The 18,899-nt window shown below is 40.5% G+C and overlaps 1 protein-coding gene across 1 annotated transcript; it reads right to left on the reverse strand.

The window, feature by feature from the left end:
• Positions 1 to 361: 361 nt before the first annotated feature.
• LOC128353544 (plasma membrane calcium-transporting ATPase 1-like) lies at positions 362 to 13,619 on the reverse strand. The gene is made up of 19 exons (XM_053314240.1): positions 13,469 to 13,619; positions 12,375 to 12,572; positions 11,814 to 12,071; positions 10,596 to 10,721; positions 9,772 to 9,933; positions 9,181 to 9,324; positions 8,716 to 8,930; positions 8,262 to 8,504; positions 7,430 to 7,671; positions 7,119 to 7,356; positions 6,499 to 6,678; positions 6,179 to 6,266; positions 5,889 to 5,995; positions 4,790 to 4,981; positions 3,882 to 4,095; positions 2,589 to 2,800; positions 2,140 to 2,247; positions 1,209 to 1,382; positions 362 to 544 (listed from the first exon to the last, which is right to left on the reverse strand). Exons 1-19 carry the CDS (start codon positions 13,617 to 13,619, stop codon positions 362 to 364), a joined length of 3,435 nt encoding a protein of 1,144 aa, XP_053170215.1.
• Between the last annotated feature and the right edge of the window lie 5,280 nt (positions 13,620 to 18,899).

Genomic DNA, 18,899 nt, shown 5'->3' on the forward strand with positions numbered 1-18,899 from the left:
CATGACGGACCAAAACACCCTGAAACTTATTTCTTTGTGTGTCCCTTACTCTTAGTAACTCATTTTAATTTCACATTTAGATTTTTTTTGTCTTTGGTACTGTTTCAACAATACAGTCTATGGTTTCAACACAAATGCACACTTTGTATTATTGAAATATTGCATAGAAGTTTGCAATTGAATTTTGTACAATAAGAAAAAGTCACTACATTAAAACAGACTGATAAATACAGCTTTAAAAGATCTCACAACTAGTATTGAAGTATTTCAACTATTTATTTAAAACAGTTTCTATGCAAATATGACCTAGGATGGTGGAGTCATGCCCCACCCTTCTCTGCCTCTGATTAGGTAGGGACGGTCAGTTTGAGGCAGGAGGAGTGGTGTTGGGCGGGGTGGGCAGCTGCAGTGCGATCTGAGGCACCGACTCCTTGCTATGGAACTTGTGTTGGGCCATGAAGAGGTCTATGGAACCGCGAGAACCGTGTTTCTCCAGACTTTCATAAGGAGACAGGCTACCTCTGAAGGCGGCCATTACATGGATCTGATAGACAAGAAGAAGACAGACAGATGAGAAGAAGACAGTCAGCTCAGGGTTCAATGGAGTACAGCAGAGCAGCAGTGATCTACTTCAGAGAATATATTTTAATCTTCTTCCAACAAACTATGGTTGCTATGTAGAGTTTTTATCACTGTTGCTTATCACGTGGAAAGTCAGCTGTTTGGATTTTGAGGAGATGAAACCAGAGTTGTGGATTTATTGGATTTAAACAGCTGGAATCAGTTGTGTTGCAGACTGGTCCTCTGTAAAGAAAGGCCCTGAAACAACTGTTAGTGACATCAGCATCAACCTCCAGAGGGCAGGAGTGAAGGTATCAGAATCTACTGTTTGCAGAAGACTTCATGAACAAAGGTACAGAGGCTACACCAGCAGATGCAAACCACTCATTAGCACAAAGACTAGGAAGGCCATCTGTTCCAATTCTTTTGCTCATTTAAAAATGTGGTGTTGTGTATCAGATCCAGATGTGAATACCTGGAAATAAAATCTGAAATGTTGATCTCTTGTCTCATATTTATCATTTGATGTCAAACCCAAATGTTTTCAATCTACAGCAAAAATAAAGGAATTGGCCTCACTGTTCTAATACTTTTGGAGGGGACTGTATTTTGTTTTGTCACATTTCCCAGATGAAATGAAAGCATACCTGCGTCTTGATGCGGTTCCGGTTGCGGAACCAGTTCCCCTTTTGCTTCTCCTCCTCAGTTTGGTCAGTCTCATCTTGGTCCTCCATCTCATCCTCTTGGTTTCCATTCCGCTGAGTGCACTGACATGCTTTCCCCAGGAACTTGAGCCAGCTAGTGGGGATACAGGTCACCACCTGAGAAAGAACCAACACAATCAGCCCAGCTGTCACAGACAACAGCAGCAACATCAACACATGTCTGTCAACTTGACTGTGACCTGAACGTATTACAATGAGACCAGTTTTTATATGGATCAGCCTCAGAGAGAACCCGGTATGTATCTGTTATAATACGTGATGGTATTTGAGTAGGATGCCTTCTTGTTTTCCATTTCAATTTACTGTTGTTGCTGTTTCTATTTTCTGTTAAAGTTTCAAACTGTTGAAAGACTTTTAATGTGAAACATCTGCAGGAAGTGCAGAGTTACTGAGAGAAATAAAAATCCAAGTTAATGAAGTAACTGTGTGATCTATTTAATATTTAAAATGATCTCACAAAATGTTGTTACCACATCTGAATGAGCTGCAGACTTGTTTTGAAGTTGAAAATGTATCAGTAATGTGCTGCTGTAATGTAAATCAGTTTGTGTTAAGGATTTTAATCTACATCATAAGAAGATTTATATTTGTCATTCATTCAATACTGAATTTACAATGTGAGGCATTATAGTACAGCTGATTCCTCACATAAGACTTTGTGTGTTTGTGTTATTTCAGAATTGGTCATTATTTGAAGAAAAAAAAAGTCTTTAATTGGACATTTCTGGCTGATGATTTGTGGCTCAGCGAACTCAAACAAAGGTATGGGTCTTAATAGTTTAAATCTCAGAGATTTAGTTTTTTGGTTCACAAGCAGCACCCTGTTGTTGATACTGGTGTACAAGTATCTCACCTGTCCCCACACGAGACTGCCGGATCCCAGCAAGACGCACCACAGCCACTGCTCAACGCTCAGACTCACACAGCTGAACGGTTTACCACCAAACTGCACAATGATGAACTACAGTAGGACAGAAGGACAACATCTTCTTATCACTCACTACTTTGAAATGGGCAGGTGTGCTTTACATTTGGCTAACCCTAACCCTTGCGTTTCCTCCTCACTTCTCAGCTCAGTTTAATTCAAGGACTGCTCGCTACACTGTCATTTTGAGAAGACGGGAACTACTCATGACACACATCACCTCAACTGTCAAATTGGAAGAAGTCATCAAGATGTTTAAACTAAGCTTTGTTTAGTTTAAAAGCAAAACAACTGATCAGCGAGGATGGGAGGAAGCAGATATTAGCAGAATGAAAGCTCCCCCAGTTGTGACAACAGCCCTGCCCCTCACAGGTTACCTGTACGACGAAGGTTCCTAGGAGGATGGTGCAGAAGATGAGGTTGTTGAAGATGCCTTTGAAGATGTTCCGCTCGCCGTGAATCTTGCGGGCATTTAGTTCGTTGAACAGCTGCATCTGAACGAAAGTGTTGAACACGATGGTGTAGTGCGCAGAGGGTGGGGAGTGGAGGGGGGCGTTCCTGCCGCTCTTAATATTAAACATCTTCTCACCTGTCAGGGAGCATCAAAGATTACTGAGCAGGTGGACAGATCAACCCAATCCCTCCTCTTCTACATTAAATTCCAATCATTTATACACAAAGAATGATGTATTAATGTATTTTATGTGACATGTTTTCAAATCAAATGCAAGAGGTGTCTGTCCCTAAATTATATTTATTACACCACTTTACCTGGTGGGTTCAAACTGATAACATTTACCTGCTAATAAAGCCACCAAAGCTACCTCAGTCACATCACCATTGTCTCAGCTGCCTTTAACTGACAACCAGTTCATTTCATAATTTCATTGATAATGTTCCCTGGCCCAGAACAAGGTGTATGTAAGGCTGCAGACTTCTACCAGGAGTCTTCTGTTCAGTACCAGGTTAGGAACTAGGGGTATTTTATTTCTCCTTTTGTTTGTGTTTTTCATCGTGTTTTATGTTTTTATGCATTATTATCTTTTTGATTTAGTAAATGCACAAAATGCATCTCCTGTAAATCAGACATGCAAGGCAGGAGCTGCCCCTGCCTCATGTGTTGAATTGGATGAGGGTTGCAGTAACCAGAGGACTGCTGCCATTAAACAGTATATATTTATATCCTCATCAACAGTGTTCTGTGGAGACGGGATGGGAACATGATTGTCATGTTTGTTAAGTTCATTAACAAACGTTTTTTTGTTATTATTCTCCTTCAGAGGTATATCTGATTAATAATTTCAGCTCCAAACAAGAGGAGATTGATGCCACCTTGGTCAAAGTGGACCTTATTACAAAGACCCTTCGTGATTGGCTGCTGATAGCAGGTGACAGGGTATAAAACACTCTGTAAGCCAGTGAACTGGATCATTGTTTTGGGGGTTGTGAAAAGTTTTGCCCATCAATTATTATGAAGAACCTAATGAAGTTGTTTTTTGTTGCCTCTTTTTGTTGCTGGACTGAATAAATTGTCTTTTTTCCATTCTTCTCACTCACACCACTGACCATCCTCTGCCTCTCAGTGGAGAGTAATTCTTCTCATCTGATTGTGTTAAGAGACAGAATCATGTGGATATGTGCCTGTGTGTGTGTGTGGTGCCTTCACTGACCCTCAAAGAGCAGGGTGAAGATGACAATCAGCTGGTACACAGCATGTCCCAGGATGTTCTTCAGCATCGTGACGGAGATGAGTGGCTTATTGCGGCCGTACGGGTTCCTGAGCAGCAGCGCTTCAGTTGGCGGTTCAGTGGCAAGAGCCAGCGAGGCGAAAGTGTCCATGATGAGGTTGACCCACAGCATCTGCACAGCTTTCAGAGGAGAGTCCTGAAGACAAACACACAGACAAACCACAACCCCATCAACTCGTAGATTAAGACCTTTGTGTCATTTAGAAGACCAGGAAAACCAATTAAACCCAGGAAAATGGCAATCAAATCAAATGTATTGCTTTTTAAGACCAGAGATTCAATACCCTTTCCACAGCAAAACAAATGCACATTAAGAATTATTAATGAAATCAACTTTGCAATATTAATGGGGATAGTTTTGGATATGTATGGATTCATCTGGCTAGTGCAGAAACATCAAACCTGACACCAGATTAAAAATCTCCAGTATACTGTCACAAAAGAAATCTTACCTGATTATATATCTATGACAAAGGCAGCTGTGCTGGGCATTATTTTCTTGCACAAGACACAAAACACCAAACTGTTCCCAAAGGCCAAGCACACCTTGGACCAGCATTTTGGCATTTTACTGTAACAAAACTTGGAATTCTCTAAAAATGTGGTTTCAAATCTCAAATATTTATCTCATGAGATAATCATAACTACATAAGCAAGAGTCAAAGTATTATTAGAGTTTAACACTCAAAACCTCAATTAATCGGTTTCATTCTGACTGTGAGGGACTGGTCTGACCAGAAAGGCCACATGACTGTCATTACTTGTTGATTCAGCTGCCTGTTAGATGTTCTTGTTATTTTGTCCAGCCCTTAGTGTCAGGTGGCTCTGACCTGGGTGATGCAGGCTCCAGTGAAGGCCACGATGACGGCAACCACGTTGACGGTGAGCTGGAACTGCAGGAACTTGGAGATGCTGTCATAGACATTCCTGCCCCACATCACAGCCTTCACAATGCTGCTGAAGTTATCGTCTGTCAGGATGATGTCAGATGCCTCCTTCGCCACATCCGTACCTGCAATGCCCTGCAGAACACAGCATGTAAGTTAAATGACATGAACTTGAACCTGGTCTGGTCCTGAACCTGACCCTGTCCAGTCAGTCTACATGTGAAGATGTTGACAACCGAGTTTCAGAAGTAGACCTGCTGAGTACATTAACAGCTACCTCACGTAACTTTCAGAGAGGCAGTGAATCATATGATCATCTAAATCTACATTTGATTGGTCCGACCACATATGTCAGGATCAGCTGGCCAGCAGATCCACACTTGTTCTGACACTTGACACAAAGAGGATTTGGGAGAATGGATCCTTAATTTATTAATTACATGTATCTGAAAGGAATCAATAAAATGGGATCAATCATCAAATCTGTTGTTTGTTAGAACAATCAGTTGTTTGACCTTTGACCTCCTGGCTGCTCTTGAGGAGTCCTGACAACAGACAGCAGGAAGATTAACATTCATCTGGACTTTAATTTAGCTTCTTCTCTTTAAACTTGAAAACATAGCAAATTAATATGAATCTGATATATTAATTTTTATTACATATCAATACATTTTAAAAAATCTGTTCACATCTTATTGTGTTTTCAAATTATTATTTTTTTTTTTAAGTATATTTTTTCAGGCTTTTTTGCCTTTAATGTACAGGACAGTGGAGATAGACAGGAAACAGGAGGCAGAGAGAGGGGGAATGACACGCAGGATAAGACCGCTCAGCTCGGGATTCGAACCGGGATCACCTGCAACGAGGACTATAGCCTCAACACATGGAGCGGGCGCTCTACCCGCTGAGCTATGCTCAACCCTGTTTTCAAATTATTGATTAATAGTACTAATCACATCATTATAAATGCTTTGATAAATGTTTGAAATAACTATAAAAATAAAAAAAGCAGCAGCTTGGTGACATCAGCAGCAGTCGTTACCATGGCGAAGCCTATGTCCGCTTTCTTGAGGGCAGGTCCATCATTTGTTCCGTCTCCAGTTACGGCAACTACCTGTCTCTGCTCCAGCGCTGTGCTTTCGATGATACCTGGGAGAGCAACAGACAGACACACAGCTGAGGCACATTTATGGAACAAATGAAGACTCAAATGTTTATTCTTTTTGTTTTGTTTTTGTCTTTATTTTCATTTTTATATCAGGGTTTGTTTTGCTTGTGATGCTGTCTGACTACCCCTCCCTTCCTCTTTGACCTGGTTAAAGTGTGTCTCACCTTGAACCAGAGTGTGTTTGTCTGTTGGAGACGATCTGGCGAGAACTCGCAGTTTTGGCCAAACATTATCAAAGCGCTCTTGATCAACCTGCAGGACAGGACATTGACAAAAACATAAGTCTGCCACACAAAATGAGGTTTTTTTTCAGACTCTGTCTGATCTGTATTGGAGTCAAAAATGTCAAGTTGACCTGAGGGTGGTGTCAGAGGAAAAGTCATGGAGTGATTACATCTAGAGTGTTACATTAACAGAAGACAGACTTTAGGTGCAGTTAAGGGCTGACACTGCTGTCTTTAAGTCCAATCTGTGATTGCCTGACCTCTCCCTGCTCGTTGCGGATCCGTTGGTTGAACTCGTGGCCCTCCAGACACAAGAAGTCATCTCCAGGTTGAAGGATGCCACATTTGATGGCGATGGCACGGGCAGTGTTGATGTTGTCTCCTGTCACCATGCGGACAGTGATCCCTGCCCGTTGGCACTTTTTGATAGCATCTGGTACCTGATAAGAACAGCAGAAAAAACAGGAAGAGAGTGAATACGACTGAGTAAATAAACAAGTGTGAAAAGACAAAAACTGATGACAGCAGCTTCCCAAAACATCTCTTCTCCCATGCAGTGTCCCTGCAGCTCCTGAAACAGATGGGAGTCAGACAGATTTGCTCTGAGATGCTTCATGTATACAGGCCATGAGTTCCATGAGTGGACTGCTGTCTCACCCTTGATTCATTTCATACATTTAGGAGTTGATGTGACGTAAAAAAATTTAAGTAGAAGAGTCTTAAAACAAGAAAGGACCACAGTGTTTGAGGGAGCTCCTCCTCAGATGTTCTATGAGTAACTGGAGCAGTTAGGAGGGACAGCCTGCAGCTGTGTTGTACTGTGTGTATTTGTAGCGTGATTGGCTTGGCTGGTTGCCTCCATCTTTCAGGGCAGACGTACCTCAGGTCGTACAGGGTCTTCAATGCCAACCACAGCAATGCAGGTGAGGCCAGAGAGGATGTTGCTCTCGTTGTCCCAGTCTGGCTCTCCATCATCGGTGGGGAAGTCTTTGTAGGCAAGGCAAATGGTCCTCAGGCCTTCTGACGCCATCGGCTCGATCACTTTTTTTACCAACTCGTCTTTGTCCCGCTCTTTGAAGACTTTGGCCTCACCGGTTTCAATCAGGATCTTACTGCACCTGGAACCACAGGACAAGGTCATGAGATCATCACCTGAGCACAGAGCTGTGTAACCAGCAGCAGTAAACCTACTTCCTGAGCAGGATCTCAGAGGCCCCTTTGCTGAACATGCGGTAGCTGCCATCGGGGTTCTTCAGCACGGTGCTCATGGACTTCCTCACTGAGTTAAAGGTATACACCTTGAACAGTTTTTCCTCAGGGAACATATTGCGAACAGTCTGGTAGTCTTTGTGCAGCGCAAGGGTGTATCCTAGCAAGGCACACTCAGTCTTGTTTCCCACCTGGCGGGGCAGCCCGCCCTCATTCTCTGGAGGCTGAAGGAAGCAGAAGATATGGGAATTAAACACACAACAGCAGCAGCCCAGCAGCTGTCAGACACAACTTTGAACAAACACAAAACAAGTGAAAGAGTTTAGTGGATAAAGTATAGGGTTACATTTTTTCTAATCGATCTTGATAACATAGTCATATGTCCATATATGCACTGAAACAGTAGTTAGTTACATCATTCTTCATTACGAGATGGGGAACAAAGTTCACATCTGTCATTGTGTAAAAATGTAATCTAAAGTTAATATTTCAATCCTTTTCAGTGATCATTTACATCCAGACTATGCCCATTTAAAACCCCACATCACAGGTGGTGAAGAGGTGAAGCAGCCACTGATTCTCACAATAATTAGTTATCCTGAGGAGATAAAATTCTTCAGTATCACACATGAAAAAGATGAAACATGCAAAGGGAAAAATGTGTGTAGCAGTTATCATCTCACAACCTCAGATTCATTAGGCAACCGTCTATAATAATCAATTCATCAAGAAAATAAATGTAGACTAATCAATACTGAAAACAAATGTTAGTTACAGTTACAGTGAACTGACCTGCAGCAATCACCAAACTCACCAAAATCTTGGAGGTGTAAGCGCAGTTGACACTGATGCCCATGATGAGCAGATCCAGGATCATGGGGAGGATCTGGTCCGGCTGCGCCATTACCTTGTAGTAGCGTCCAGCCATGAAGGCTTGCACCACTGTCATGCGGTTCATGGTGAGCGTGCCCGTCTTGTCTGAGCAGATTGCCGTGGCGTTGCCCATCGTCTCACAGGCGTCCAGGTGGCGGACTAGGTTGTTGTCTTTCATCATTTTCTGACAGAGGAGTAGAGCAATGTTACCAGAGTCTGATGCACCAAATTTACTAACGATAGTTCACAGAATAAGCAGTAATGCTTCACTCTTGAAAAACAGACTTTAATGTCAATGTCTTTAATGTCAAGATGTTTTATGAGGTTAAAAAGGAAAAGACCATAATTTGGTTGTATGTGTTCAGGCTGACAAGCTGTACAATATACAGACAGACCTTGACTGAATAGGCCAGGGAGATGGTGACGGCCAGAGGGAGACCTTCTGGCACGGCCACCACCAGCACAGTCACACCGATGATAAAGAACTTGACTAGGAACTGCACGTAGATGGGCAGACAGTCTCTGGACCAGGGAACTCCCTGAATCCAGAAGGTGTCGATCAGGAAACGGGTGATAAGTATGAGGACGGTGAGAGCTGACATAAACAGACCTGAAGGCAGACAGAGAGACAGAGAGTTAATTTGTTTCAGCACATCTGAGTACAGCAATCGTACTCAGGTGTGACCTAAAACAACCTCACCAAGACCCTTTAAAGAAAGTGGCCTCACTTGGTCACAAACAGAACAAACTTAGATCTGAGATTTGCTTGAATTGTTTTTATGTGGAGAGAAACTGAACCAATGGGAAAGCACTAAGTTCACTCATCCACTGATTCCGACCAGAGCACAATATTCATGTACCTGCTTTGCCAATCTGCACCGCCAGGTTGGTCAGCTTCCCCTGGAGGACTGACTTCTCCTTCTTGGAAACGTTTTTCTTCTTCTTCTCTGGTTGTCCATCCTCTTTGATTGGCTGCATCTCAGCAGCATCAACTTTGTTTTTCTCTACAGAGGAAACAGGAAGCCAGTTAAAAATTCAGACATTTAGACACAAATCCTCAAAACCGCTGCTGCTGACATCTCTAGTCAAGCCAAGACAATTTTGTTTACATAGGATTACCATTAGTTCTCACATAAAACTAACTGGTGCACCAGATTCTAGACAAATTAAATTATTTTAACACCATAATTATTAAAGTTTTTTTTTAAATCTTAACCATTGAATGAGTGCTGAGTAAAAGGAATTAGATTTCTTTAATAATGAATGGCAGATGTCAAAAACTACCACATGAAAAAATGCTGCTGATCTTTAAAAGCTGCCTCTAACCGTCTGATGTATGTTGGAGTGAAATCTGAATTTAAACTTTTTCTACTCTTAATGAATCCCTGAACTGTGAATTGTGATAATTGAAGAATCTTGTTCCTCTTTAAAGGAAAGTGAATTGAACTTGCTTTGCTTTTCCTTCTTCTCTGTCTTCTTCGGCTCCTCTTTCTCCTTGCCCTCGCTACTGTTTTCATCACCGGCACCAAGCAGCGTGAAAATGATTCCAGTCTGTGAGTTCACACCTACACCAGTAACCACCATCTTACCAGAGCCCTCCATTACATGGGTACCTGAGAAAGACAGAGACATGAGAGAGATGAGTATTTCTGTAAACTCCATACATATGTGAACATCTGTCCATCCCGAGAGGGAGATTCCTTATCTGTTGCTCTTCCTGTAGTTCCATGTTTTTTAATAACTGTTAAAGTTAATCGTTTTTAAGGGGGCTGGATCCTTAAAATGTTAAAATGTTTACAGCTGTATGACACCACTGTGCAGAAGGCATTTTCTGCTTGCCTCTGTGTTTTTTAATCATTAAAAGCATGCTGCTACTGTGACTGGCTGTTTCGGAAGGAGGCGTAAGAGGAGGTGATTTTGGGTCAGGGTTGTTCATCGAAGAGCAGGCTGTACAGCTGTGGTCCAACAGGATTATTTTTTAATTCATCTATATTACTGTTGCCGTTGTGACTCTCACCTCACAAATAACCAATAATCATTAGACTGTTTTTTGGTTATGCCCCCCCCTCAGGTAAAACAAAAATATTGCCAACATGTCAGCTGGTTTAAAGTTGCGTTTTTTTGGTCTTCAGTGTAAGTGTGAAACTCCAAAAAAGGATCAGATTTATCAGCGAAAAAGCAGCAGCAGAAACTGGTTGATTAGAGCTGATGATGACAGCTCAGGCGATGACAGGCTTGGCTGTAGTTTGATGTGTATAGGGGCAAAGTGAAGCACCTGAAAGCATCATAGGGTCTCTGTCCAAACTCTTCTTGACATGATCCGACTCTCCAGTCAGAGAGCTCTCATCAACCTTGAGATCGTTACTCTGAATCAGGATGCCGTCAGCAGGAAGGAGGTCACCTGGGACATAAGACACACATACATAGCTACACTGTAATTAGGGCTCACCCTTATCAGGTGACATCATTATATTACATCATCATTACAGCATCTGTCTGTCACACTACAACAGCAGGACAAGAAAAAACCAATGCAGCAGAGAAAGGGTGGAGTTTTTTTCTAATGATTATGAAACAGTGATGTTGAGCCAACCTACAGGATTATTATAGGGGCATTATACAGACTGTTGTATTCTGGTGTTCACAGATTACTATTTAATAATCCCTAGAAGATAATTAGATCTGTGTTGAAGTTACAAGATTATTCTGTCATCATGATAACATTTCATGACAATGCCATATAATTCATCTGCAGTCTTCTGGGCTAACATTTTGAAAGAAGACAAACTTTAGAGTAGACCGTCCTAATGATTTGCTCACAGTAGGCTCAGTGGATAATCCTTTGACCATAAATTACTTTTATTCACTTCCTTCATTTTGTGGAGCCAGCATAGTCTCCAAAGGCAGACATCTTACAAACAGAGACTATGTGCATCACTAAACACTGCTAAGACTAGATATGATTAGTTTTATTGCAGTACTTGTGTAGACAGGATACATCAATTTAAAAACATTCATTATGAACTGACAATAAGTGGATTCAAACCGAAAGGAATCAAGACCTAGGGATCATCACAAATTGGAAGCCCAACCTTTCCAAGCAAGTATGTTCAGGGAGCTGTGGTGTAGGAATACAGTCTATTATTGTCCCTCAAGGTGTGTTGTAAAAAGGTGGCTTTCAGCTGCTGGAAGATGGGCATTCTGCTGTTGTGACTCCTGGAGTGAGTTCATTCCACCATTGTGTAACCACAACTTCAGCACTGATATTAAACAATACTTCTTTTAATACTGTACTATGTGACAAGCTTTTCTGGAAACTCTTTTTTATTGTACCAAAGATGATGAATCAACTCTTATATAAACTGAGGACTATTTGAAAGAATAAGTCTAAAAGATAATAAAACTGACTTTCAGTATCCTTGTCAGTACTTGAAAAGTAGTGAGGTTTGACGCCCTGCGGTTCTGTTACAGATCAGTGCATGCATGCTCTCACCATATTTCACTTGTGCGATGTCACCGACGACAATCTCTGTCACTTTGATCTGAACAACCTGCCCCCCTCGGACCACGGTGAACATCTGCTCCTGCTCAATGCGGCTCTGGAGGCCGCGGAATTGCTTCTCTTTGCTCCAGTCGTTGAAGGCCGTTACCAGAACCACACAAACCACAGAGAGCAGGATGGCAGCACCTTCAATCCAGCCGGCCTCCGCCTCGCCCTCCTCCTCTACACCACCAGCTGCCGAGCCACAGTCTGAACAGAGACAACACAACACAAGTTTTTCTCATATTACAGGTGAGACATATTGATAATAAACATCAGTAATAATACTCAGTAAATCTAAAGATGAATAAATGTATACAAATACAGCTGCTTAGACTGTGAAGATGTTTTTTATGAACAAGCGTTATCACATGTGCTGCTGATATGACAGAAATGCCACAGGAACCACACAGAGTCCCACACCTCCCCACTCACTGAAGCCTGATGACAAGACAACACATTTAAACAAACAGAGTGACCGTGTGACAGTATAAAATAAAAAGATAAACTCACGCTTTCTATCAGCATCTGGTGGTGAGTAGAAAGAAAGACCTAATGAAATGATGGCAGCCACCTCCAGGATGATAAGTGTTATGTCCTGCAGGGCTTCCCATACTAACTGCAAAAAGGTTTTTGGCTTTTTAGGAGGGATGAAATTTGCTCCAAACTGTTTTTTTCTTCTTTTGATGTCCTCCGAGTTTCCATCTAAACCTGCAGCGGGAGACACACAGAGAACATTACTCCACATGTCTTTCCCTGAGCCTGACTTACACTATTAAACTGAGTTAACACTTAATTTAACGTCTAGTGATATCTGTATCTAACTTGTATTTAATCAGGCAATCTCACTGAAATCAAGACATATTTTGCGGAAGGGACCTGAGCACAGCAGAACAGGGGGGGGAACAAACACACATAAAAGGATAAACAGCATCAGAAACAATCACAGACATCACTAAGTAGAGTCAAAGTAAGTTAGAAGTTTAAAAGTGACTAAATAAAATTGACCTCTGTGGTTCCTTCTAGGTGTGAGGTGCAATCATTATGCTTAATCCTTACTTTTTAAACTACAAAGAACAAATCCCACTTTATACATTAAGAATTATTTGATAATTAGGCTAATTTAACCCCACGGTCTCCCCACAGGCTCTATCTTTACAGACAAACCGTTTGTCCACCTCCACTCAAAAATATGTCTTTCATCTTGTTCCTAAAGTTGGATGTTTGAACTTCACTATGCAGAAGTATGTACAGAATTTGACACGAAAGGGCTGTTTTCACATTCATCTTCTGTGCTCAATTAAAACACATTTTTAAGTGGTGCATGATTTGTGACATCACAACTAGTTTGGAGCCAATTGTGGTCCAGTATACAACTTACATAACTGTGATGCTGAAATAGTCATGTATCGGTACTTACTCTTAATCACCTTTTTTCTCCAGTATAGGTACATGTACATGCACATACACATACACAATAAGAGCAAAATGTTTCCTGAATTTATATTTAAAATGGACATATAGACTATCACAATGAATGTTACTATAGCAGGTACTAGCAGAGGACACACACTGAACACAGACACTGAGTTACTGAACATATTTACCACCAACAGGTGACGTCCTCAGTTTGGCACACAGTCTGTTAACGTCTCCATAAGACTCATGGATCCTACTTAGTGCCTCCTCTCCTCTCAGCTGCATGAGCACACGCAGCTCCTGCACTGAGCAGCTGGACACCCTGTCATTGTTGGCCATGTCTCTTTCCTCCAGGACCTGACGGAGGCCTTCCCGAAAAACACACACTCAGTGGTCGGCCTGAGGTGCAGTTCTGATTTGATAGGGATTGTCTGGAGATTGATAGATCAGATCATGTTAAAAGTCTCATGCAAAAACAAATTAGCAACTCTGAGGAAACAAGTGCATATGTGTATTACTTCTGTAAATACACTTGTATTTACATAAACAATGTCAAATTCCTTGTAAGATAGTAATGTTACTTGCTATGCAAATCTATATGTTTTTCCCAAAGACTAACTTTAAGAGAGGTCAACGTGTCTTGGTGGTGACACCATTTCACATAATGTAAGATACAAGTATACTTCATACTACATTCAATTCAGGGCACAAAATCTGCACCAGCCAGTCACCATCCAATAAACAATGGTAATTTATTGAGTAGCTGGTAAAATCTGAACATTCACTAGCCATATGGCCTATGGACATACAAGTTAATTTTGCATCCTGATTTAATTTAAAATAATTTTAGGCTTTGAAGAGGACAGATTATCTGTTTGTGTTTTCACAGCTGCTGTCACTATGAGCCTCCATGGACTCACTGCCAGCTGAAAGTATCTAGTTAACAACAAGTACCAGGTTGAATCCATCATCTTTCTGGCATATTACCCTGCTGGGCTGTTTGTCTGTCTCTCTCATGAATGGGACATTATGGCAGTTTGACTGATAACGTTAGAAGTGTTGTGAGAAAGTCACCCTACTCTGTACCGAAATGTTAGAGTTATTTCAGTGTCACAGCTAACTGGTTCATGAGCCAAGACTGGAGTCAAAGAAATCATTGAATATTAGAAACAATGGCCATTGACACCAACGGTCAGACCGTTTACTAATTTCGCTAGATTACCACAACTCTGTTAACTGAAAAATAGATGAACCACTTGTATATTTTAGACTATTGCATCAGGGACACACATTTAAGACTGAAATTTAAGTTCTCTGCCGTGTAGCAGTCATTAATGGTAGCTACATTACCGTCAGCTGGCTAACTTGTTCTGACGATGGGTGGCGTCGTTGGATGAGCTGACTGTTTGACTCTCACCTCGTAAAACAGTCATTATTTATTAAATTCATCGGATTAATTCAAATAAGCATATTCCTACCTTTCACGGCAGACTAGGAAGACATTCTGGCTGAGTTAAAGTTCTCCTTTTGAAAATATTGAAAAACAAAAACCATCAGAGCCGTTATAGTGAATATTACAGATAACGTTGGTGGCCGCTGACACCAACTGTCAGACCGTTAGCTCATTTAGCTAGATTAACATTACTCTGCATGTTGACCCAAACATTAAATTAACCATTTTTACATTTTACACTATTGCGCCGGGGATTCTTACTCAATATAAACCAAGACTTCATCGAACAGAAAGCCAACAGATGATTTAATGAACTAAAGTTATGCTGCAGTGTTTTTGTATGTAAAGCCGTTTATCTTTATCTATACCGTTAGCATTAGCGGAGAAGACAACTGTCCCCTGTTGAAATATACTCTGGCACTGGGAGAGACACTTTTCCTCTTGTAATACCAATTCAACTTTAGTAATTTAACTTGACACACATGCAAGACAGTCATTAATGCTTGAAAGCCAGCCGTCTAGCTGTCACTGACGGTGGGTGGCGCTGTTGGATGAACTGGCTGTTTGACTCTCACCTTAACTACACCAAATATTTATTAAATTAATCTGATTTACCTATATTTATTTGATACTGTTTTTACTTAATTGAAATAAGCATACCCCTTCCTTTCACAGCAGGTTAGAAATAAATGATGGTTAAATTAGCACTGGGCATTTGAAAATAAAAGCAAAGCCGAAATAATGAATAGAAATAATAGCCGTTGAGACCAACGGTCAGACCTTTAGCTAATGTGGCTAAATTAACATTACTCTATATGTTGACTGAAACATTTAATGACCCCTTTTTTTACGCACCGCGTATTCTTACTCAATATAAACCAAGTGTTCATCGAATAGACAGCCAAAAGACCATTTAATGACCTAAAGTTATGCTCCTGTTTTTGTATAGCCATTGTTGTTAAACCTGTCTAATCCCTGTAAAGTTACCGTTAGCAGTAGCGGAGAAAATATATTTCCACCTGAAATATACTCAGCGTTGGGGAAGATACTTTTCCTCCACATAATATAGACGTAAAATTCGTAATTTAAATTTTATACACTTCTAGGGCTGCCATTTGACTTCGGTTGGCGGTAACTTCAGTTAATGGTAATGTTGGCTACATTAACGTCAGCCGGCTAGCTGTCACTGACTGTGGATGGCGCCATTGGATGAGCAGGCTGTTTGACTCACCCACATTAATTATTTCTTGAATGTTTCTCTTCTATCGATATATATTTGACACTACGTTTTCATGTAATTAAAATAAGCATACTCCTACCTCTCACAGCAGTTTAAAAATAATTGCAGGTTGAAGCACTCAGTATTTGAAAATATATATTTTAAAAAACGTCACAGCCGTTAGCCCTCTAGACCACGCCCATTCGGACCACCAACGGTTCAGTCACCGAATGCCACTTCATCACTTTTTTTTTTTTTTTTTTTTTTAATTTCCCCTGTTTTATTATTACTTTTTATATATATATACTATTTTGAGCCATTGCAACGAAATTTCGTTTGGATGTGCACTGTATAATCTGTGTATAATCTGAATAACAAATAAGGCAAGGCAAGGCAAGGCAGTTTTATTTATATAGCGCATTTCATACACAATGGCAACTCAATGTGCTTTACATAAAACAGAAACATTAAAACATAAAATTAACCCCCACCCCCATAATAAAAACAAAGTACAGAAAAATAGAAAGAAATACATAAAATGCTAGAATAGAGCATTAAATATAAGATTGCAGCATAACATTATAAATTAGCTTTAAAATCATCAAAAGGACATAGTGTGCAAATTAAAGATTAAAATATAAAGTGCTTTAAAAGAGTTCAATCATAAGCACAGGAGAAGAGAAATGTTTTTAACCTGGATTTAAAAGTGTTAACAGTTGGGGCTGATTTCAGTTCTGCTGGTAGATTGTTCCAGTTGTGTGCAGAATAACTGCTAAAAGCTGCTTCACCATGTTTAGTTTGAACTCTGGGCTCAACTATCTGACCTGAGTCAGTAGATCTCAGAGCTCTACTGGGTTTATATTCTACTAACATGTCATTCATGTATTCTGGACCTAAACCATTCAGTGATTTGTAGACCAGTAGCAGAACTTAAAATCTATTCTATAGCTGACTGGGAGCCAGTGTAAAGACTTTAGAACTGGAGTAATGTGCTCTGATCTCTTTGTTCTGGTTAAAACTCGAGCTGCAGCGTTCTGAATGAGCTGCAGCTGTTTAATGCTTTTTTGTGGGAGTCCAGTCAGAAGACCGTTACAGTAGTCGAGTCTACTTGAGATGAAAGCATGAATCAACTTCTCCTGGTCTGTTTGAGACATAAAACCCTTCACTCTGGATATGTTCTTAAGCTGATAGAAGGCTGTTTTGGTGATTGATTTGATATGACTGCTGAAAGTCAGATCTGAGTCTATCAGCACGCCAACGTTTCGGACTTGGTCCCTAGTTTTTAGAGAGAGTGACTCGAGATGTTTACTGACAGCAATCCTCTTCTCTTTATTGCCAAAAACAATGACCTCAGTTTTGTCCTGATTTAATTGAAGGAAATTTTGGTTCATCCAATTAGTTACTTGCTCTAAACAGTGACACAATGACTGTATTGGACTGTAGTCATCTGGAGACAGTGCTAGGTATATCTGTGTGTCATCTGCATAACTGTGATAGTCTACATTAGAGTTCTGAAGAATTTGACCCAAGGGCAGCATATATAGACTGAACAGAAGGGGTCCAAGAACTGGCCCCTGAGGAACTCCACATGTCATAGCCACTCGATCAGATTCATAACTTCCAATGGTCACAAAATAACTCCGCTCTTCCAAGTAGGACCTGAACCAGGACCAGGAGTCCTGCCCAAGTTTCCAACCTGTTCAACAGTATACTGTGATCCACAGTGTCAAACGCAGCACTGAGATCCAACAGGACCAGAACTGACACCTTGCCTGAGTCAGTGTTCAACCTTATGTCATTTAACACTCTAATAAGAGCTTTTTCTGTACTGTGGTTAGATCGGAAGCCTGATTGAAATTTGTCAAAAAGGCCACTGGAGTTCAAGAAATTGCTGAGTTGATTAAAAACCACTTTCTCAACGATCTTGGCTATAAAAGGAAGATTTGAGATAGGTCTGTAGTTGGTTAACATGGAAGCATCCAGCGTTCTCTTTTTTAAGAGTGGCGTAATGGCAGCTACTTTTAGGAGTTTAGGAAACACACCTGATTTAAGTGAGCTATTTGTTACTTGTCGCAAATCTGTTTGGACAGAGTTCACAATAGTTTTAAAGAAATCTGATGGCATTGTGTCAAGACAGCATGTTGATGGTTTTAGATGCTGCACTGTTTCCTCTATGGTTTTTTGGTCAACTGTTTTAAATTCTGACATTGCAATTGAGTTATTCCTGGGAGGTCTGAGGGATTGCAACATTTTATTGTTTTGTTGATTTGTGTTGATATTTAACCTTATGGACTGGATTTTTTCACTGAAAAAGCAAGCAAATTCGTTGCATTTTTCTGTGGAAAGGAGTTGTGGAGCTATCTGTTTAGGGGGGTTTGTAAGCTTATCAACCGTAGCAAACAGAGTACGAGTGTTGTTGATGTTCTTATTAATAATTTCAGAAAAGTGTCACTGTCTAGCTTTGAGTAACTCATAGTTAAAATTACAAAGACTTTGTTTGTATAACAAAAAATAATAAAAAAAATAATAACTAAAATCTATGTTATTTTATCTTACTAAGTAGTGGCGTACTGAGGTACATTATACTGAATGGTGTTCCTAATATTTTGTTAATGGATATTTTCATCTGTATCAGGGTATATTCTGTATGTCATTTCAGGAACATTTACATGTATATATTCTCAGGTACTTCTGCTTATTGTACATTTATATATTGCAGATTTATTTACACAAAGTTCCAGTTTACTGTGTATAGTATTTTATTTATTTTTCCCATTTTTGCTATCCCCACACCAAAGCAATATAACGAGGCATCGAGTATTAGCCAATCAGAGGCAGAGGTGGGCGGGTCTTCACTGAATGCGGGTGGGGGGGAAATGCGGGTGGCGCTTCTTCAGAATGAACTACCACCGGAAGTACATTATGCATCTTCCGCTGAAAATACAAA

The sequence above is a fragment of the Scomber japonicus genome, chromosome 23 (assembly GCF_027409825.1).
Source record: "Scomber japonicus isolate fScoJap1 chromosome 23, fScoJap1.pri, whole genome shotgun sequence".
In the NCBI taxonomy this organism is placed as follows: Eukaryota; Metazoa; Chordata; class Actinopteri; order Scombriformes; family Scombridae; genus Scomber; species Scomber japonicus.